Source organism: Erpetoichthys calabaricus, chromosome 5 (assembly GCF_900747795.2).
Source record: "Erpetoichthys calabaricus chromosome 5, fErpCal1.3, whole genome shotgun sequence".
NCBI lineage: Eukaryota > Metazoa > Chordata > Cladistia > Polypteriformes > Polypteridae > Erpetoichthys > Erpetoichthys calabaricus.
Window position 1 is genome coordinate 227,513,402 of NC_041398.2, and position 23,245 is coordinate 227,536,646.

Sequence of the window (23,245 nt, forward strand, 5' to 3'; positions counted from 1 at the left end):
AAGGTTGTTAAATTTTCATTCTAATACTCCCCAGTATTGCATTTACTAGGTCACAGAGTTCCTTTCTGACTAACAGCCTAAAGTTGTGTTTTTCTCTTGAATCCTATCATGCTTTTTATAACCAGTTAAATATATACAGGTACATTAATACTGCAATAATCTTCACTGGATTTATCATAGACATTTTGTGGTGGAAATGCAAGGCTCTTATTGTTTGTTACCATTAGTTTCATTTTAACGATTTAATTACAAGTTTTGCTCATTATTACCTTAAGATTACTGTTAATTATCACTTTTCACCGATTGCCCTTTTTAAGGGCTTTTTAAATAGCAAATTTTAATACATGTGTATAGTTTTAGCAATTACTGAACAGCTGGGAGTCATCTTTAAAATAAATAAGCAAACAGCTGAAGACCTATGAAATTCTTAAACCATGAGCTTCCAAGAACAATTTTTAAAAGACCACAAATAGTAACATACATCATTCAGAAACATATGTCAAGTCTGCACTGTTTACTGAAGAAAAAAAAAAATAGAAAGAATCCATACAAACATTACATATATATTGTGCAGGGCTAAACCTCCTTTTTAAAAGATGCACACATCAACTAAAACTGGTACACTCCATGTAAGGGAATAAAAAAAACAAACAAAAAAAAAAACAAACACATAAAAATTAAAGCTGCAATGACATTTGAATTTTCAAAGTGGATAAAAAAGTGACACAAAAATCCAGGAATTGTGGAACCAAAGAACAGTATTTCAGCATCTTCACAGAGTATACGCATTTGCTGCTTAAGTGAGATGGATGTGTTGGGAAAAAAGTATTGGGTAAATTGTAGAATAAGAAACATGCTACTTTAATCAAAACATAATATTTATAAATTGTTAATCTGTAATGCAACCAGCTATGAAGCAAATGAAGTCTCTTAAACAGTTGAAGTGGACAAAAAAGCAAATACACTGCCGACGGCTTTACCAAGAATAATACATCTGTCTTTTTCAAGAACGTTCAATGGATAAACAAGATTTAATAGGCAATCAAAATATTAATTCCTATATGATTTAGTCACAGACAGTGTGTGTTATTGTTAGTAACTGTATTGCTTAAGAAGTCACGGCACAATACTAATGTTCAATAATGTTGACTTTGACAAAATCACACGTCTTCTAATGAGGAGGAAAAATCTAGTGTGTTTAACTTGCCGCATTCAGGGGAAAATGTACAAAGACAAAATTATAAACTGGCTGCAGTAAACTTTCCTTTTTTTTTTTTTTTTAAGGATCTGCATATTTATTATGACATACTGGGGATTAGAGATATGAATACAAAAAAAAAATCTAAGATTGAAAAAAATTGAGGAAATTAAAAAAACAAAAAAAACAAAAAAAAAAAGTAAAAAAAAACCAACGAGCGGTAAGTGCAAAATGGTCACTCTCAATGGTGTATCTGTGTATATTTTATCTGTTTTTTTCATTAATTCTGCCTGAATACAACTGTTCCCATGGAGCTGGAAATGACATTATACCTGGATTCATTGCAATAATTCACTGAAGAGCACTATGTTCTCATGTGTACAAACATTAACACACAACTTTAGTTGGTATCAATATTTAAATAAAGTTACCTCTGAATGGAGGGCACACATCAGAACTGAAATCATGTAATCTGAAGCTTAGAATTGGTAAAAGTATATGAGGATAAAAAAAAAACAAAATCAGAAATTAATATAGTCTAAACACTCCTTCTGCAACAGCCAGAATGTTTCATCCACATGTGCATGAGTAGTTAGTTTTTCATACTACAGATCTCCACTCCATCGTGTGGTTTAAAAAATATTGCAGTGTATTTAAGTACATACTAAAGGTTTCAATGGTACATCAATGCTACAGGTTCTAATGTTACCATAAATGTGTGGATATAGTTAAAATCAAAGATAATGTCAAAGCACCTCATGAAACAACAGTATTTACTCTTTTTCCATCAATCTTGTCCTGGGAAGACTTTGTATGGCAACACGCTGAACTGAACAGGACAGGCTACGCCATTGCAAACAATGGCCTTCAGACACTTCTGAATAATTGCCAGCAATGCAACTTTGGCCAGCTCCTGGATATTTTCCTAGTAAGATGTGTTTGGTGTTTTCTGCAACAGTCCCATAGTCTTATTGCGCATTGCAACCCCACAAACGAAAATCATTCTTGATATTTGCAATATCTGTCTTTCAGACATTAATGCAAAACTCATGAAAGCAAAGATGGGGATGAAAACTGGCCAGTGAAATTAAAGATTAGGATAAGGTAGGTCCTGAATTACCATCACACCATTTGAAAGCTGCAGAGATTTGATTCTTAAACTCACAATAACCTCTGCTGTCATTTTTGGGTAAGACTTTATACTTTATTTAACTCTGCCACTTTGGGCTGCCGTTTCCTGCCTATTTTCCAGACAACAAGCTTAACTATGTCAATCTGAAATACAAACTACTCCAGTGCACTGGAGACTCTAGGTTTCACAAAGCCAAGAAGACCGCAGCAGCGACCCAGAAAAAGGGTCCTCAAATCAACTATTACCTAAAATTTAAAACCTTGCCAGCAAATAGAGAACAAGAGCAGAATTATCTCACTTTCATAAACAAGTCCTACTCTGCAAATACTGACATAAAATTAGGACCTCAAAACACCCATACTCTTGTAGCACCTTCTACAAAATAAACCACAAATATCTACATGGTCGCAAATCTCTCAGTCTACAGAACCAGACCAACCGAATGGACAAACTCAGAATATGCCAACAAATACCTAAGCAAGGACTAAGAGTGTGCTCACTGGTCCAAAACAGGATGAAATCTACTCTGGTCCTCCTGGATCAAAATTCAACTATCATCAGTCAGAAACCATGCTTACTTATATATCATACCATCTGCACAAAGACCAAGTAGTGTGATACTTCATTAACTACAATATACTCTTGTCTCTCCCTTTCTAAATATGATAACATCTACTTACCAAACAGTTCAGAGGCACTTATATCACTTTAAATGTAACACTGAAAAGATGTTTAAACTAAAACACTCTGCATGACCTAGCGCATTGACCATTTTAAGGCAAATCTCATCCACCCCTATAAACACAGTAAGCACATTCAATTTAAAGAAACCAATCCCAAATAATACTTTCATCTCTGCAACTTGCTCATGCTCCTCAATCTCCAGTTTGTATATCTACTGGGTTTCTGAAAGTGCTTATTCTACCTTATGACAACAAGCCAAACTAAAGTTAAGGCTTTAACACCCTTCCTGAAAAAACCTTGGTAATATCTCACATGCCTTTCTGGAAGTCAATAAATAGTTTTCAAAAAATCTCTTAGAAGCCCTCTGACAATCACTCTTTCTACACAATAAAATGCATCCATTCGCGTAGGAATTCCATCTGACTGCCTTTTTGGCCTGCCAGCATCTTTCAGTCAATGACCCTCCCCTACTAACACTAAACACAGAGTGTTCTCTTTAACTTAATAGTTTCACCCATCATCAATGTCTACCAACCAGCCCTAAATTGCAACAATGATGGACAACTACCAGTTCTCAGTTACGTCTTCTACTGAAATCTGGAAAAGTGTTCTTTCAGGCCTTATGTTTGTGACTTCTTTCCAGAGGCAAAAGAAGTTACTGTTCCTGAACAGATGCATTTGCTAGCAATTCTCACTTCACCACTCACTGCTCATTTGTGTCTTCATAGTCCTAAGATCAGACAGTACAAAATCCACCACTATTAGAAGCAGTCAAAACACCAGTTAATTGTGCATACTGGAAGAAAATCTTTCAGTATGAACTTCAAAAAGGTTTTACTGGTATAAAAAAATGTGGAAATCTTGAACACAAATGTATAAAAAAATAAATAAAATAATGTGCAGAGCTGTGTATGCAAAAGGATATAAGAAATGCAATTTTTGGTGGTTTTATTCTTGTCTTAAATGTAATTTCAGTGTAAAGTAGCACACAAAAATGTAGGCACCCTGGTCAACATCAACATGAGCTAAAGAAAGAAAAAATGTGTAGGTTATACATACATACTTATATATTTAAATAAAAATAATCAGAAATAATGACAAACCTGCATCTCTCCTTTCTCCCCTGGCTTGACAGGCTTTGCAGCCTCTGTTGCAGCATTTTTCACACTTTCCTTGCTGCAGTGTAGCAGCACTTCCACAACATATAATGGGTCCAATTCACCAGTGGTTGCCTGTGTGATGTATATCATAAATTTAAATACATTAAACTCTGCATTACAATTTCTGAGCCCCTGTTGTAGGTTTTCAAAAGTTATGCGTGTAATATAAAATCGTAAGATATTAAGTATTAGTCTTTTTTTTTAAAACAAATATTCCACCACAGTTGACAAAAATAAATTTTGTTTTGAAAATTACATGTGAAACCTAGCAATAATTATTACTGACTTAATAATATAACAAAGGCAAATGAGGTAATTACCTAAAAATTTGACTGATTTTCTTATTTTTTTAAACAAATCAACAAATGTATAAGACTCATTACATGCACAACTTTGTCCAAGTAGAACACTAGAATTTGGAAAGTTATATAGTCTACAAAGCTAAACAAATATTAAAATATCATTTCAAAAGACAAACAGAAATGTACATAATTCAATACATTGTAAAACATTTACCTTGACATTTGACTTTTTTGAAAAGTTAACAACTACTCCCCAACCAAAGTCATCTTCATCTTTTTTTACCTAAATAAGAATATAAACACAGAAGACATCAGAACACAGTCCACAAAGTTCACAGTGAAACAGTAGGACTATTGTAATAGATAAACTTAAAAGATCAGGGGCATCATTTATAAAACTTGCATGGATTTAAGTGTGAAAATATGAGCATGACAAAAAAAATGAAATCAAGAAATAAGAAAAGGTGTACACCAAAACGAATAAAATCACATTGATAAAACCTGCTGTATGCACATTTCTATGCAATTTACCATTTCTAAACCATAGTAAACTTGTTAATGTTGACACACATGTTAATCAACCTTATACATATATAATAATTATGATGCTGCCAAACTTTTTTGCCTAGTAGAGCAGCCTCTCTCTCCTGACACATCAAGACCCTGCAACCTGCATTCAAGGTATCTGGTTGTGCTCCATAACTGAGAATGCAAGATCACTGCAGCTTTATAGAGCCTCTCCTCTGTACTTTGGGGGTTCAGGAAAGGCACCATCATCTGAACGGGTAGCCACTATCACCTGGCATATGCAACGATGTGATTGCTGTTACAATGAATAGTACAGGCCATATAAAACACTAAGGATTCAGCCAGTTACTTTATCAACAAGCCAGCTACCATGTACAGCACCCATCACATCTATCAAAGCTACTCTGTCCCAAATAAATGAATCACAGACTGACCCAAGTCAATGAAGACACAAGGTTTGCCAGTCACATCGGATGTCTTGTGCATTAATCATCTATTACAACTTATGGTTAACAAAAGAAGCTTCATTCTCATTTACTTCACTCATATTTTTTAATGAGGGCACCAAAGTGCTATGATTACGTTAAGAGTGCCAGACATGATGGAGTGAAGCTTGACGGAGATATTCCTGACTTGTCGGCCAGTTCTCAGAGACGGTATAACTGATGAAAAACCAAATCATTTCTTCAGTGTAAATACGTAGAATTGACCCTTTTAAATGGGAACTAAAATAAAGTCTGTATATCATATTCATCACTTTGATGTGAAATATATTTGCCAGGTCAACACATTACAGGTGCTGGTCATAAAATTAGAATATCACGACAAAGTTGATTTATTTCAGTAATTCCATTCAAAAAGTGAAACTTGTATATTAGATTCATTCATTACACACAGACTGATGTATTTCAAATGTTTATTTCTTTTAATGTTGATGATTATAACTGACAACTAATGAAAGTCCCAAATTCAGTATCTCGGAAAATTAGAATATTGTGAAAAGGTTCAATATTGAAGACACCTGGTGCCACACTCTAATCAGCTAATTAACTCAAAACACCTGCAAAAGCCTTTAAATGGTCTCTCAGTCTAGTTCTGTAGGCTACACAATCATGGGGAAGACTGCTGACTTGACAGTTGTCCAAAAGACGACCACTGACACCTTGCACAAGGAGGGCAACACACAAAAGGTCATTGCTAAAGAGGCTGACTGTTCACAGAGCTCTGTGTCCAAGCACAATAATAGAGAGGAGAAGGGAAGGACAAGATGTGGTATAAAAAAGTGTACAAGCAATAGGGATAACCGCACCCTGGAGAGGATTGTGAAACAAAACCCATTCAAAAATGTGGGGGAGATTCACAAAGAGTGGACTGCAGCTGGAGTCAGTGCTTCAAGAACCACCACGCACAGACGTATGCAAGGCATGGGTTTCAGCTGTCGCACTCCTTGTGTCAAGCCACTCTTGAACAAGAGACAGCGTCAGAAGCGTCTCGCCTGTAGACTGCTGCTGAGTGGTCCAAAGTTAAGTTCTCTGATGAAAGTAAATTTTGCATTTCCTTTGGAAATCAAGGTCCCAGAGTCTGGAGGAAGAGAGGAGAGGCACAGAATCCACATTGCGTGTGGTCCAGTGTAAAGTTTCCACGGTCAGTGATGGTTTGGGGTGCCATGTCATCTGTTGGTGTTGATCCATTGTGTTTTCTGAGGTCCAAGGTCAACGCAACCATCTACCAGGAAGTTTTAGAGCACTTCATGCTTCCTGCTGCTGATGAACTTTATGGAGATGCAGATTTCATTTTCCAACAGGACCTGGCACCTGCACACAGTGCCAAAGCTACCAGTACCTGGTTTAAGGACCATGGTATCCCTGTTCTTGATTGGCCAGCAAACTCGCCTGACCTTAACCCCATAGAAAATCTATGGGGTACTGTGAAGAGGAAGATGCAATACGCCAGACCAACAATTCAGAAGAGCTGAAGGCCACTATCAGAGCAACATGGGCTCTCATAACACCTGAGCAGTGCCATAGACTGATAGACTCCATGCCACGCCGCATTGCTGCAGTAATCCAGGCCAAAGGAGCCCCAACTAAATATTGAGTGCTGTACATGCTCATACTTTTCATGTTCATACCTTTCAGTTGGCCAACATTTCTAAAAATCCTTCTTTTGCATTGGTCTTAATTGATATTTTAATTTTCCGAGACACTGAATTTGGGACTTTCATCAACATTAAAAGAAATAAACATTTGAAATACATCAGTCTGTGTGTAATGAATGAATCTAATATACAAGTTTCACTTTTTGAATGGAATTACTGAAATAAATCAACTTTGTCATGATATTCTAATTTTATGACCAGCACCTGTATGTGATTCATTATTTAGCTTGTTTGACTGCATTTCCATGCCTGATCAAGGGTGTTGTAATTCCTCAGTTTCACTGAAATTTCACATACAGATGGGTCAGAGATGCAGTAAATATATGCAAGCTTTTGTGTCAAATTTCCTTTTATAAATCCTGAAGTTTGCGTGGAAAGTTGTGTACACAGATTTTGAAGCCCTTTGTGTGCATATGCAAGTATTATAAATAAGGCCCCTGGTATCATGCACATTATAAAACACAGTGTGGATTTAAAAACAATTACCTCAATTTAACTAATTATTTAAAAACACACTTGAAGAAGTGCTACAAGATTATTATGGATTAAAAATAAGCAAGTTTCAATAGTTAAGGAGATTTAATTCAGTGCAAGAATATCTGTACCTCTCCTTGCTTTTGAATAATACCTCTCTACGTATACATACTGTATATATTATAGTGTAAGCAAAAAGTTTAGCAGGGACAGTTTTGAATCATAAAATGCTGACTTTATGAAGGCTGACATATGGGCATCTGTTACTTTAAAAAAAATATTTTATGTGCAGAAAAGTCAAACTCTTAAATAGTCATTAACTAGAATTATTTTAACTATTAAATGTCTGATTTGTTGAAACTGAAATACTACCATTGAAAAAACAGAATAGGAACTGCTGGACTGCATGATTAAATCTATAGTTGCAACTGCCAATACCATTTACAAGTTTCCATACAGATATTTCATCATATAAAAGAAAAAGTAACTTATATCTAAAATATTATTGCCCAGCTGAGAACAATAAAACTCATTATAAAAGAAAGCAGTTAATACATCTAACCTAAGTCTGCATGGCAGGACAGGTAAATAAAAAGTTTCAAACCTTAACTAGGCGACCAGGCTGCAGAAAAGGTAAACAATACTTCGGCTTGTGTATATACTCCTCAATTTCTTTTCCAAGTTTGGCCAGCTGTTGTCGGATCTTGTAATAAGTAACTACACTTTCTTCATTTGGAATTTCGATGGCATTATACTGTTCCTCCAGTGTCTTCACCTCTTCAAGACAAACCATGAGTTAAGTTAATATACCACAAAATGCATAACACCATTTGGTTCTAATTTACTTTGCTATGGTGGCTCCAGAATGCTAACTTTATTTGTGTCATTTTCCTTTTTAGTCTATTGATGGATGTTCACGAACAGAACCAGGCAATTTACAATTCATCTGACTGTCACTGGTTGGCACTATACAAAAACCTATAATGTTAAACTGATGCCAAAATTTTATTTTATTCGATTAATGCACCAGGAGTCCTGAAAAGTACTTAAATTAAAAGATCTTTTGTCATCCATACACAAACTTCTTTGGTTTGCAGTGGATAAAAAAAGGCAGAGAAATTAACTAAATTCTCAATTACTCAAAAAAAAAAAAACACATTAATAAACGAATGATACAAAAGTATTGGAACCCTTTAGAAATTTTAAGAAATTATTGTCTCACAGTGATCTTTCAAGCTGACTAATGCCTTTAATTAGTTATCACAGGCATCTTTAATCTCACAATAAATCAGTCAGTCAGTTTAAATGGAGAAAAGGACTTGCACAAATGCTATGTGTCACACTAAACAGGGGAAAGAGAATGAAAAGCAGAATTGTCTGAGGAGGCAAGAAAGACAGTAACACCTAAGTACGGTCAATGTAAAGGAGAGAAGACAATCCTCAAAGAGCCTGATGTTGCCGTGACCACTCAGGCCAAAATTATCAAGAAGTTTAAGGCCCATATAACTGAAGACAACATCAAGATAAAAAGAAAGACTGTTCAAATGGCGGAGAAAGAACAAAGAGAAACTTCAAAACAGGTCCAAGATGCCCTTTAAGTTCAAAGGGTAATATTTTCAATTTAAACCATCTATTGTTGTCTGAATGCAAACAGGGTTCATGGTAGAACACGCAGAAGGACCTCACTTCTAAAAGAGAAACACAAACAAGCTCTGGAGCCTACCACAATATAGTATGCTTGAAACATACCTCAAAAAGCACCCACGAAGGATGAAAAAGAAAACACTGAACCATTCTGAATTGGCATTTTATGAGCCCTGATCTGAATTCCACTATACATCATGGAAAGAGCTGAAAGTCACAGCAGAAGGACTCCAACAAACCAGAGAGAAGTGAGTAGGAGTGTAAAATTCTTGCATAGAGCTTTAGAAAGAGCTTGATGGCAGTTACTGACTTCAAAGACTGTGCTACGAAATATTACATTACGGGTATCGATATTTTTGTCCATGTCATTTTTTTCTGTAACATGTGGTATACAAATTGTGGATGCAAACACTTTTGCGAGATTTAGATTAGTTCAGAAGAGACTTATTTTTTTAAATTGAAAGTATATCAATATTTTGAGTCAAGTCTATTTAATAGTACCCTCAAGATTGACTAACCGTCTTTCTCTTTGGTGTTTGATATACTATGCAGCATATAAGCATTTGTGATTTGTTACCATAGCATGCATTTTATGTGCAAATGATTTGTGTACATTAAAAGCAGAAGGACATTACTACAGATATACAGTGATGTTTGTTACTAGACCCCAACAGTCCAACTTAACACTGCCTGTTTAGGTAACAGGAGTACAACTGGCAAAACAGCCACAAGGACTGGAGATGTTTGAACTTGTGTCTTAACTGGGAAAAAGTAATACATATTCTTTAAGACAAGTAACAGAAGAGAATCAGATAAGCTACTTGCTAAGTGATAAAGAGCTGAAGCATTAATAATAAGCCACAGCACTAATATAAACTCTCAAGTTGAGTGAAAAGGAGCGATTTTAATTGTCATTTAATACACACAAAATTAATATGACAATGTATTTAGCTTAAAAGTACGTGTGAGCTTCAGAAAAAACAGATGTTAACCCAGCTGAGCATTTGTGGGATGAAATTGAAAGAGTTATCTTTAAAAAAAAAAAAAAAAAAAAGAGCATCCATTAGCTAATATTCAAAGAACTGGAAACATACTGGGGGTGACATGTCAGAATCACTAAGACATATTTTTAACTATACAAAACAGAACTTTTTAATATAGCGCTCTTTACTGAGTGCAGGCGCAGAGTGCTGTGAACAATTCTCAGTTAAAATAGAAAAAAAAAACAAACAAACTTTGCAGCGTTTTCCTGACAAAATCATACCTGTTCTGTGGGTAAATGAGGGAGGTTATCCTAATAAAGAATCCACTGACTCAATGATGTAGTAGTTAGTGAAGTGAAAAAGACCACAATGTTTTAAATCTTCTGGACTTCATGGCATGCACAATAAAAATTTGATCAAATATGTAGGCTTCAGCCATTATGAACTATCGGCAGATACAGTGGTGTGAAAAACTATTTGCCCCCTTCCTGATTTCTTATTCTTTTGCATGTTTGTCACACAAAATGTTTCTGATCATCAAACACATTTAACCATTAGTCAAATATAACACAAGTAAACACAAAATGCAGTTTTTAAATGATGGTTTTTATTATTTAGGGAGAAAAAAAATCCAAACCTACATGGCCCTGTGTGAAAAAGTAATTGCCCCCTTGTTAAAAAATAACCTAACTGTGGTGTATCACACCTGAGTTCAATTTCCGTAGCCACCCCCAGGCCTGATTACTGCCACACCTGTTTCAATCAAGAAATCACTTAAATAGGAGCTGCCTGACACAGAGAAGTAGACCAAAAGCACCTCAAAAGCTAGACATCATGCCAAGATCCAAAGAAATTCAGGAACAAATGAGAACAGAAGTAATTGAGATCTATCAGTCTGGTAAAGGTTATAAAGCCATTTCTAAAGCTTTGGGACTCCAGCGAACCACAGTGAGAGCCATTATCCACAAATGGCAAAAACATGGAACAGTGGTGAACCTTCTCAGGAGTGGCCGGCCGACCAAAATTACCCCAAGAGCGCAGAGACGACTCATCCGAGAGGTCACAAAAGACCCCAGGACAACGTCTAAAGAACTGCAGGCCTCACTTGCCTCAATTAAGGTCAGTGTTCACGACTCCACCATAAGAAAGAGACTGGGCAAAAACGGCCTGCATGGCAGATTTCCAAGACGCAAACCACTGTTAAGCAAAAAGAACATTAGGGCTCGTCTCAATTTTGCTAAGAAACATCTCAATGATTGCCAAGACTTTTGGGAAAATACCTTGTGGACTGATGAGTCAAAAGTTGAACTTTTTGGAAGGCAAATGTCCCGTTACATCTGGCGTAAAAGGAACACAGCATTTCAGAAAAAGAACATCATACCAACAGTAAAATATGGTGGTGGTAGTGTGATGGTCTGGGGTTGTTTTGCTGCTTCAGGACCTGGAAGGCTTGCTGTGATAGATGGAACCATGAATTCTACTGTCTACCAAAAAATCCTGAAGGAGAATGTCCGGCCATCTGTTCGTCAACTCAAGCTGAAGCGATCTTGGGTGCTGCAACAGGACAATGACCCAAAACACACCAGCAAATCCACCTCTGAATGGCTGAAGAAAAACAAAATGAAGACTTTGGAGTGGCCTAGTCAAAGTCCTGACCTGAATCCAATTGAGATGCTATGGCATGACCTTAAAAAGGCGGTTCATGCTAGAAAACCCTCAAATAAAGCTGAATTACAACAATTTTGCAAAGATGAGTGGGCCAAAATTCCTCCAGAGCGCTGTAAAAGACTCATTGCAAGTTATCGCAAACGCTTGATTGCAGTTATTGCTGCTAAGGGTGGCCCAACCAGTTATTAGGTTCAGGGGGCAATTACTTTTTCACACAGGGCCATGTAGGTTTGGATTTTTTTTTCTCCCTAAATAATAAAAACCACCATTTACAAACTGCATTTTGTGTTTACTTGTGTTATATCTGACTAATGGTTAAATGTGTTTGATGATCAGAAACATTTTGTGTGACAAACATGCAAAAGAATAAGAAATCAGGAAGGGGGCAAATAGTTTTTCACACCACTGTATACCCATGTTCAAAACAAGTGCAAAAATTCTTTGTTCTGATTTTGGAATTCTGGTTACATTTTCTGTGAACCTATTTTCATCACAGGAAAAGTGATTAAATACATGAGAAGCCACAGCACTTCAGTCAAAATTAAAATAAAGCTATTCCATGACACACTCTCATATTTTCTGGCACATACAACTAATTCCAACATAATCAAAACCACACATTCAAGCAATATAATCCTTAATGTGGGATGATACTTACTTTCCACTACCCCTGGGACAGCTCTGTAATGCTGAAACTGGTAGAAGGATTTCTCCAGCATGTATTCTGGATTGATTTCTTCCACACGAAGCAAGTTTAACACCATATTGTAAGTCAAATGAAAAGCACTATTCAGAGGATCAGCAGAACCCTAAAAAAGATTTCATAAAACTTCAGAAAGACATATCAGATACTGAAATTTTTACTTCTTGATGGAAAGTTTCAAACACTGCCTGATTCAAAGTTCAATGAAAATTGTAAGTCTTTAAAGGGTATATTATGATGAGATACCTTTTAAGAGGAGATGTGAAAATTCAAGTTTCAGTGTGTGTAGACATCTGCAAAACTGGCTTAAACTCTGAAAGCAAAAAGGTTTACAGAGCAAGCACCTTTTTATAATTAAGTGATGTCAAAAGTAGTGTTATTCAGGCATCAGTGCTGGGGCTACTGCTCTTTATTAAATATTTAATGGAAACAAAAATTTTGACACAATTTTAGAGGTATGGCCCAATTTGGGGGGGGGGGGGGGGGGCAGTGGGGGACTTTTGAGTGGAACATTAGAAACCATCCAGGCTCTTCCCAGTGCAAGCCATTTGCTCAAACTAAACAAACGGGCAAATGAAACCTTACTCGGACAACTCTGAAAAACTTTAATTCTTTTTTGTTATTATATCTTTATGTGTGTTGTACACATAGTTCCTTAGTCACAGCACTAATTTAGTAGATAATGAAGTAGTTTGTGCTGGAGGAAAAATAAGAACGTTACAAATGTAATATAAAAATAGAACAGTCTGAAACAGCTCATTTGTTGACAGGTGGACTTCATTTAACTTTTTTTCAGCAACTTTACAGGAAAAAATAATGCAACTGCGCCAGAGTGCAAGAAGTTACACTCCCAACACCCAATATCTTACATATAAAATGGACGGTCAGATATCTCTCCTGATGTATATGTTGAATAGGTTAAATATTAGTGATGTTTGCATAAAATAAAACACAATAACTAACTTAGCTTATACATCAACTTTGAAAAGCTCTTTCACTGAATGGAGCCATATGTCTGAAAAAGGTTGTTTGTGGCTGTGGCATGGGAATTTTGAAATTTTGAGCGGATACCGTGTTTTATAAATATCTGGGGTATTATATTCCTCTGTTTAAAGTTATGAATATCCTCATCATCTTTTTTGGCTTTTATTTATTTTATTCTACTTTTAGTCACACTGGTAGTATCCACAGCAGCGTTAATGTATCTACATGAACAGCAACAAAGAATATATAAGCCTTTACTCCATTTTTAGATTACAGTATAATGTGCAGAGATGAAGATACCAACACAATATTTTAATTATGAGCCTTTTAAACAGCATTCTTAAACAAAATATTAAAACAGTAAAGCATAAACACAGTGCAAAACATGTTGATGGCACTGAACTTCCACAGTTGCAACAAAACTAAACATTAAAAGGTTACTATAACTCCTTAACACACATGAAGACAAAAAAAGCACATGCAAACTGAATGATCAAATAATTTAAAACGGCTTGATTAAAAACAGAATTAAAAGTAAAAACAGACTAATAGTTTTAATATATATATTTTAACTGCTGTAAATAAGTTAATGCAGCATATGCTGCCAAAGGGGAGAAGAAAAAAGAAAACACACCACACTTCCTTGCATACTAACCACCAGAAATATTAATATCACCAAGAAAATCAATAAAATTCTGCTTAAAATTTGGTGGACATAGGTTATATAGTATACTCTTATCAACAAGTAATAAATGTGCACAAAAAACAGAATTGGCTATTAGAAAAACAGATGAACTTAGCAAGACACAGATACATAAGCATTTGGACAGTGACACAATTTTAATAATTTTGCCTCTGTACACCTCCACGATGGATTTGAAGTAAAGCAATCAAGTGAAGACTTTCATTTAACGGGTTTACCAAAAATATTGTATAAGTCGTTTAGGAATGACAGTCATTTATCTGCATAGCACCACCCCCAATCCCTCCCATTTCCAGGGGCTTAAAAGTATTTGGACAAACTAACAATCATAATGATCATTTTCAAAATTTGGTTGAAAATACTTTATAGTCAATAACTGCCTGAAGTCTGGAACCCATGGCCATCTCCAAGTGCTAGTTTTCCACTTTAGTGGTACTTTGTCAGGCCGTTTACTGTAGCCCGTCTTCAGTTGCTGCTTGTTCAATAGACTTTCTGCAATCAGTTTTGTCTTCAGCAACTAAAATGCATTTCCAGTTGGGTTGAGGTTAGTTAACTGACTTTCCCATTGAAGAATACTCCAGTTCTTTGCCTTGAAAAGCACTTGGGTTTGCTTTTGCGGAATGTTTTGGGTCATTGTCTTTTTGTACTGTGAAGCGTTGTTCTATCAGTTTTGCAGCATTTGTCTGAATCAGAGCAGATGGCATAGCCCTGTACACTTCAGAATTCATCTTGCTATTTCTGTTAGCAGTCAGATCATCAATAAACACCAGTGACTGACTTTCACTGGTAGTCATGCATGATCATGCCATAAAACAGTTTTCACCATGTTTCACAGATGATGTGGTATTCATCAGATTATGAGCAGTTTCTTCTCTTCTCCATACTCTTTTCTCTTTCCAACATTCTGGTATATACTGATCTTAGTTTCCACTGTCCAAAGAAAATTGTTCTAGAACTGGACAGGCTTTTAAGAATGCTTTCTGACCAAGTTTCATCTGTCCTTCCTATGCTTGAGGTTTACCAGTGGTTTGCACCTTGTGGTAAACCCTCTGTCTTTACTTTCATGAAGTTTTCTACTGATTGTAGACATTGGTAATGATAGGCCTACCTCCTGGAGAGTGTTCTTGGTTTGTCTAAATGCTGTGAAGGGCTTCTTATTCACCAAGGACAGAATTCTGCAATCACCTAGAACAGCTGTCTTCTGTTGTTTTCCAGAGCTTCTGGAGTTGCTGAGCTTACCAGTGCCTTCTATTTAAGAATGTACCTGATGGTTTATTTGACCACTCCTGGCTGTCATTACTACACAGCTCATGCAATATTTTTGGTAAATTCCTTAAATTAAAGCTGAAAGTCTACACTTAACTCACATAATGATTGCTTAATTTCAAATCCATTGTGGTGGTATACAGAGTCAAAATTACGAAAATTGTTTCACTGCCCAAATAATTATGGAACTAACTGTATGTAGGCTAAGTAAACTAGACCTCTAAGGGGGCCAAAGTTCAGAACCTGTCATTCTGCTTATCATTAATTCTATACATATAAATACAAATGTGTATTCACTAGTCACAAAGATCAAACACACATTAACAAACCAATTAAAATAACTAACTGGTTGATCTCCATCATGATTTATGAAGCATTTTGAAATTTTACTGATGGAAAATTTTAATTAAAGACAATAACTTCATGATATGGATAAAGTTAAGGAAGATTATGAGGAGCACATAAATAAAAGCCTTTACAAAAAATATAAATTTAGTGGAGTCATGCTGCTCTTGTAGTCTAATCTGGCATGGATGCAGATGTGTAACAAGTCAAGAAGATTTAAATAAATATATGAACCATATTCTGTTTAATTAAATACCTAAAGCACAGTATTCAAAATGAATAATATTAGTACAATTACATTTGATAAATCCCAAATTAAATGAGCTTCAAAGTGGTTACAAATAGGAAACAATGTTACAATTTTATATGACTGTGTAACTATTTACAAATAAGATTTAAAAATAAAATTGCAAGACTAAGGACTTACCTTAAGTAACTGTTTCCCAACTACTGGACTCATTTTCTCATCAACCATGAAAATAACTATTCCTCTTTCATCCATGCCACGTCTGCCTGCTCGTCCAGACATTTGAATGTATTCACCAGATGTAATCTATGCAAGAATAAAACAAAATAAATAAGAATTACTTGAACTTTTACATGTATCCCATTTAAAATCTGTAAACACCTCTGAAAAATGTAGTCAGAGAACACAACCTTTAAGTTGTTATAAAATATGATAAAGACAGACATACACATATGTGAAGAGCACAATATTACATAGATAGAGAGTGGAGTTTACAGACTGCGATACAAGGGAATAGAGCTGTGAAAAGAGACACAGTGACTGAAAAGACGCATACAGGGAGATCGAGAGAATGTTTACTGTTCCAAACAGCGCCTATATGTTATCAGTGGAAACTACATGTAATACACTTAAGTCTTAAAAGTAAATAAATACAACCAAATCTTTTTAAAAAAATTATTGTTTTAAAATTAGTACAGAAACAATGGTCAAAGAGAGCATATTCTGTAAGGAAATGAGAAAGATGGGTAATAAACAAAACTATATAATCTACATGTCACTTAGGTTCCAGACTTTGAAACAGACAAATCAGGTACAGGAAAACAGATGAATTGGACCCTAAAAGCCTAAACATGAAAGAAGCTTAAGTGTACTAAGGAAAGTAAAACCTATATGCATGAATATTTAATGCATTTATTTCAAAGCATATTTTGCAAAGTATTTGGTGTGCTATTTCAGATGTACTCTACTAATATGCACTGTTTACTTACTTAACTAAGTACTAGGATGTTGTACTGTGTTCGCCATTATGAATGTAGAGAAAAGCCAAGCAAAATGACACCTTTTATTGGCTAACTAAACAGATTACAATATGCAAGCTTTCGAGGCAACTCAGGCCCATTCTTCAGGCAAGATGTAATCATTACATGATTATTATAATGACTACATCTTGCCTGAAGATGGGGCCTGAGTTGCCTCGAAAGCTTGCATATTGTAATCTTTTTTTTGTTAGCCAATAAAAGGTGTCATTTTGCTTGGCTTTTCTCTACTTACTTAACTAACAAATTGTTATGAACAAAAAAAAATAAAATGAACTAAATACAAAGAAAGCACTTTTCCTTTGGTCTTTCAAAGCATCAACACATCTGGATTTTTCATTAAAAGGCACTACTAGATCTGATGTATTTTAGAACATGTGCTGCACTTTAGGGACCATAGAAAACACTTACCCATCGAAAGTCTTTCCCATCAAATTTGCGTGCACTTGTGAATAGAACTGTTCTGGCTGGCATGTTAATTCCCATGGCAAATGTTTCTGTGGCAAACAAGGCCTGTAAAGAAGGAAAAAATCTCATTTCGCCATTCACAAACTAGAAATAAAGAGGTACAAGTCAGAATACCATTGGCTAAGATATTTGGTTTGCTTGCCAATGAAGGCTGTATATGAAACCAATCAATGTATACTCTATGTTAACAGATTCAGCATCATATTATACTAGCATTGTCCTGGGTGATAAACTACATCATGCCTATTAATGTTTAATGTATATTGCTCCCTCTGCAAATGTGAACCTAACAATGGAAACAATTCATTCTATCACCAACACTTTGATGATGACTAGCTCTGACTCTGCAGTTATAATTATGACTCACTCTTACCTGCTGTATTCAAAGATTAAAGATGCCTTTAAGTGTAGTCTCTTGCTCCTTTACAGAAATCTGACCACAGCCAGATTCATCTTATACCCAGCTACAAGCCTGTTATTAGATGGCAACCTGCTACCACCAGAATAGTGGAAAAATGGAATTTGGAGGCTGATGGGACTCTGAATGACTGCTCCGAAATGACAGACTGGGAAATTATGTGCGAGTCACATGGGGACAATAGTAAGGGACTATGTCACTGTATAACAGATTATATTAACATTTGTGTCGACAAAGTGATACCTATAAAGACAGTGCCTTGTCTTCCAGACAACAAGCCATGGATTACTAAGGGGCCAAAAGGTCTCTAATGAGAAAAACAGAGCATTCAATTCTGGCACTAAAGAGGCTCTGAGTGACTTATACAGTGTGCTAAAGAAAAAGTTTAGTGAAGGAAAGGAAACTTACAAAGCTAAAACAGAAAACAAATACACTCAGAATAACATGAAGGATGTCAGGAATGCACTGAGCATAATTACTGGACTCAAGCTATCCAAGGCTCAGGTAGCTGGAAGGGAATGTGGACAAACCTAACACGCTGAACCAACTTTTTTTAAATAGATTTTCCCTCCAACTGCCACCTTCTTCTAATGACCAGTCTCCCCACATCATTCATACTACATCAATAACTCCTACCAGGTCAACTGGAATGGCCAGTGACAACTCCACCTCTGACCATCAGTGTAGACTGTCCATGACTGAAGACTAAGTAAGGAGACAACTGAGAAAGCTGTGCACAGGGAAAGCTGCAGGACCAGATGGAGTCAGTCCTCAAGTTCTTACAGCCTGCTCTGACCAACTTTGTGATCTCCTCTGTCACCTGTTCAATCTGTCCATACATCCTGCATTGTTCCAGTTCCAAGGAACGCAGGCATCTCTTCACCTAATGACTTCAGTCCAATTACAGTCTACTCACTGAAGTTTGCCTATTGGACAATCACTGGAGTGGAGGATGCAGTTATCTATCTGCTCTACTAGACTTATTTTCACCTGCACAAAGCTGGCAGCACTGTGAAGATTGTTTTTTTAATATCTTCAGAACCTTCAATACCATCCTGCCATCCCTGTTAAAGACTAAGCTCAGAGATATGCAGGTGGATGAGCCTATGGTGTCCTTGATAATGGCCTGTCGGTCGGACCGCAGTTATTGAGACTGAAGGACTGTTTCTGATGCTGATATGAGTAACACTGGGGCACCACAATAAACAGTCCTGCCTCTTTTTCTCTTCACTCTGTACACCTCACACTGTAAAACAACACCAGGTCATGTCAATTGCAGAAATTCTCAGATGACTCTCAACTTATGGGGTGTATTGATAAAGGTGATAGGACAGTTAGGAATAAGGGGAAAAGCTGGTTTCTTAATGCAGACAATTGTCTACATCTTAACATAAGCAAAGCCATTGAACTGGTTATTAAATTTTGCCACACAAAAGAGCCTCTGTGTCCAGTCACTATTCAAGGAGTGGATGCAGAGGCGGTCCACATTAATGACAGGCTGGACTGGTCTAAGAACACAGAGGAACTATTTAAGAATGGGCAGTGCAAGCACTTTTTCCACAGGAGAATATGTTCCTTTAATATGGAAAGTGTCATCCTTCACATTTTCTATAACTCTGTGATGGCCAATGTGGTATTTTCTGCTGCGGTGTGCTGGGCTGGTAACATCACTTCAAGAGAGGCCTAACGAATCAACAAGCTTAAAAAAAAAAAAAAGAAGGGTAAGCTCAATTATAGGGCACACTCTAATTGTTGGTAATAATGGAAATTCATTGCCAGCCGAATGGGATCATGTGCCAACTCAAAAGGCATCAAGACTGAAGAACCTAATTTCAATGCATTGAGCTGCCTGTACTGTTCAATTGTGGTGAAAGTCACACAATTAGCCAGTCACAAAGGTAGCATTCACAAAATTGCCCATTTCGCTATGTGTGTGTGCTCGTTTCTTTTTCCTTTGGGCCTAGGCATTTCCAGAGCATAACCTGTAGCACTGTATGTAAGGAGGAACTAACTAAAAGGCACTTACTACCTGGATTCATCAGGTTCAAAAATGGACGAATGAATTGATGGAATAAGAGTACCTTTAAGTATGAATTCCAATGTACCTGTGTCATAAGATGCATAAAACTAAAGCTGAACATTTTCAAAGCTTGCATTAATTCAGAGCCAATGTAAAATATTCTTGAGATAAAATGTCAGTTGACATTTAAAGATGCCATATTGGAAAAGGAAAAAGGGTGGTTTAAAAGTATGACATTTTTGAACCTTCAACTCAAAGTCTCTTCAAATAAAACCTTGCTTGACAAATTAATTTTTAAATAGCAGCTTCTAAGCATGTTATTAATGGAAGCGTACAGGTTAACTGTGTTCTATCAGCAAGAAAATACGTGCCTAAAACAAAACACCTTGATAAGGGTTACTATAAACATCTAAACAGTTAATCATAACTGCAATCTAGGTGTTTAAGACAAAACCATGCTTTAGTTTAACTGAGTAAATATTTAAGTTTAAAACTGTATAGGTAGTCCTTATCAGTATGACTTCACTTTGAAGTACGACAGCGTCACTTTGAAAGCAGCAAATTTAGTTTTGAAATATATTACCAGAATGGAAATAAATTCAATGCTGTTAAATAAAACTTAAACAGTAGACAGAAACATACTAGAAAAGATAAACTAAGCTCATAATAATTCTAGACATAGATCTGCTAATAGATTAAATATATAAAAGTTTACATAGATAAACTAACAAAAGGAATGTACCTTTTTGATTCAATATGCTACTAACCTTTAATAGTCCCTCAGAGAACAAAATTTCAATAGTTTCTTTGAGGATGGGAAGAAGGCCACCATGATGGATGCCCACACCTCTTTTCAACAATGGTAATACATTCTCAACCTTTAAAACAATATTTTAACACAAACAAGTTAGCAATCACTAAAATTACTCTTGTAAACAGGAAAAGGGAGGCATGTACAATATATAAAAGTATATTTATACTTAAGTATATGTAAAGCAACTGTTAATGTAGTTGACCTAATTTCAATACATGGCACATGTTTTATGGTTAGTCTTGTTAGCTGGAACATGAAATAACATTTGTAGATCATATTACTTAACCAGTTAACACATGCTATACAGAGTACAAACACCAGAATAAATGTATATTATATATTATAGAGACTATGCTATTTTAGTAGCAGAGTTTAAGGTTTTAATAAAAAAAAAAAATCTTGCCTGTGGGAGTTTTTTATCTTCATCAGATAAACAATCAATAGCATTATTGAAGACCTCTTCAACAAGCTTCTTTTCATCATCTGAAAGAAAATTAACAGACATAACTAAATCCAAAGAAACTTTTTTTTTTTTTAATTTCCACATTGAACTTTAGAAAATAATTTGCAAATTAAATAAATATGCAGATGCTAATGCTATTTACATTTTATATAGTCAAGCCTCGAAAATTTTCCTCTCATTTCTTTTTTGTAGGCAAATGAATCCAACAGAAAAAGGAAGGAAACTATAAATTACCAGCTAAAAGACAGATCCTCCTTAGGTGTCTTAAAACAGAAATGGAAAAAAGATACCTGGTAACAATGGAGAATGATTCAATTAAGAAACCACTCTTCCTTAATTTGCTGCAGAGAGTGGCTAATAAAGTGCAATAATTTCTGTAAGCCTGGAGACTAAATTGTTTTGCACTCTACACTGTATTTAGCTTGTGAGAGATAGACCTGACCATAATGTAATTGCATGTTCTGGCTTTGCCATTGTTTATTACCTTTCTTGACAATACTTTTTTTTACACTCTAGTAGAAAGCCTTTGAGATCTCAAAGGATCCATATATGCTGTTATACCATGCTGAACATAACTGCTTATTTTTTTATTTTAATATAGCAACCTTTAGCATTTTTACTGTTAGCATTTTTAACTAATTTGTAACAATCCTACTTCGCTTCATAATTCAAACTGGTTTTAAATTGTACTATATTTTTGTCTTTAACTCTATTATTGTGATTTTTTCATATGGTATTCATTTGTTTTCTTTTAGAAAAATTGTTAACAGTTCTAGTACAATGAAGTATCTCCACTTGTTGCTTAATGATTACTCACCGAGACTTAAAATCCCTATCTTGTCAGTGTTAACAGCACAGCTGATACCTATAGGTGATCAAGCACAAGGCTTCATGTGGCCAGAGTATAAAAGAGGAAGATATGCGAAGTTGGAAAGAAAAATGCTTAAAGGAATAATCTACCCAAAAGTATTTTTGTTAAAATGTTCCTTACTATGAGTGAGGGACATGTATCATCCACAATATCATCTTAATGGATGTCTACTCCAATGAATGGGGGGGGGGCGGGAGGCAGATCTTCAATTCAAATGCACAGTTTTATGGTAAGGATGTCTTCCATGATTACATTCAATGTGGACTTTTCAGGAAGGAACTGTTAATATTTTTGTAAAAACTACATACAATTGAATGTTTTGGCCATACAGATGGATATTGGACATGTGGATTATGTGACATGAGAATTTATTTTCTTCCCAATCCCCCCCCCCCCAATATTTTTCACATCGTTTGGCACTGTAATGTTGGCAAATACACCGGGATGAGATCCTGGACCATGTCTCTATTCAGACATTTCCCAAATATTTGGGGTCATTAGGTCTAGACTGACAAAAGACTCTCTTCAAATACAAAAAATAGACATTTTGATTGATTTTAATTACAGGAGTTAAGACAAAGCTGTTGGGAAAAAAAACCTTCATTTTCTTTTCAATCAGTAAGTTGAGTGTAAGGTACGCTTAGATTTTGGGACTATGTTGTAAGTTTTTTTCACAGATGATCAGTGACTCAGAAGATGTCACTTATCTAAACACAGGCCCTGTCTGTAAGATTGACACAAATAATTCACAGCCATATTTCATGTAGATATGCACAAATGGTGTTTTCCATAAAACAATTTTGGTTTATCACTATGCCCCTGTTCTAAAACAACTTTCAAATGACTTTACCTCCCTAACCACCATCTTCACTGTAATATTATTTTTTAACAAAATTTTGAATATAGTCATTATTGATCTAATAGTGCTTCATAAGTGAAATATTTACATTTTAATTTGATAGTTCAATACCTTAG

General features: G+C 35.6%; 1 protein-coding gene across 1 annotated transcript in view; it reads right to left on the minus strand.

The window, feature by feature from the left end:
* The window catches only part of mtrex (Mtr4 exosome RNA helicase), a 100,088-nt gene that overhangs the window by 41,637 nt on the left and 35,206 nt on the right, over positions 1–23,245 (minus strand). The window contains exons 12-19 of the mRNA XM_028802611.2: positions 21,340–21,419; positions 20,890–21,000; positions 17,628–17,729; positions 16,360–16,485; positions 12,590–12,740; positions 8,241–8,413; positions 4,691–4,759; positions 4,118–4,246 (exon numbers count right to left, since the gene is read on the minus strand). Coding sequence (XP_028658444.1) covers positions 4,118–4,246; positions 4,691–4,759; positions 8,241–8,413; positions 12,590–12,740; positions 16,360–16,485; positions 17,628–17,729; positions 20,890–21,000; positions 21,340–21,419 — 941 coding nt within the window. The remainder of the gene's footprint in view (positions 1–4,117; positions 4,247–4,690; positions 4,760–8,240; positions 8,414–12,589; positions 12,741–16,359; positions 16,486–17,627; positions 17,730–20,889; positions 21,001–21,339; positions 21,420–23,245) is intronic.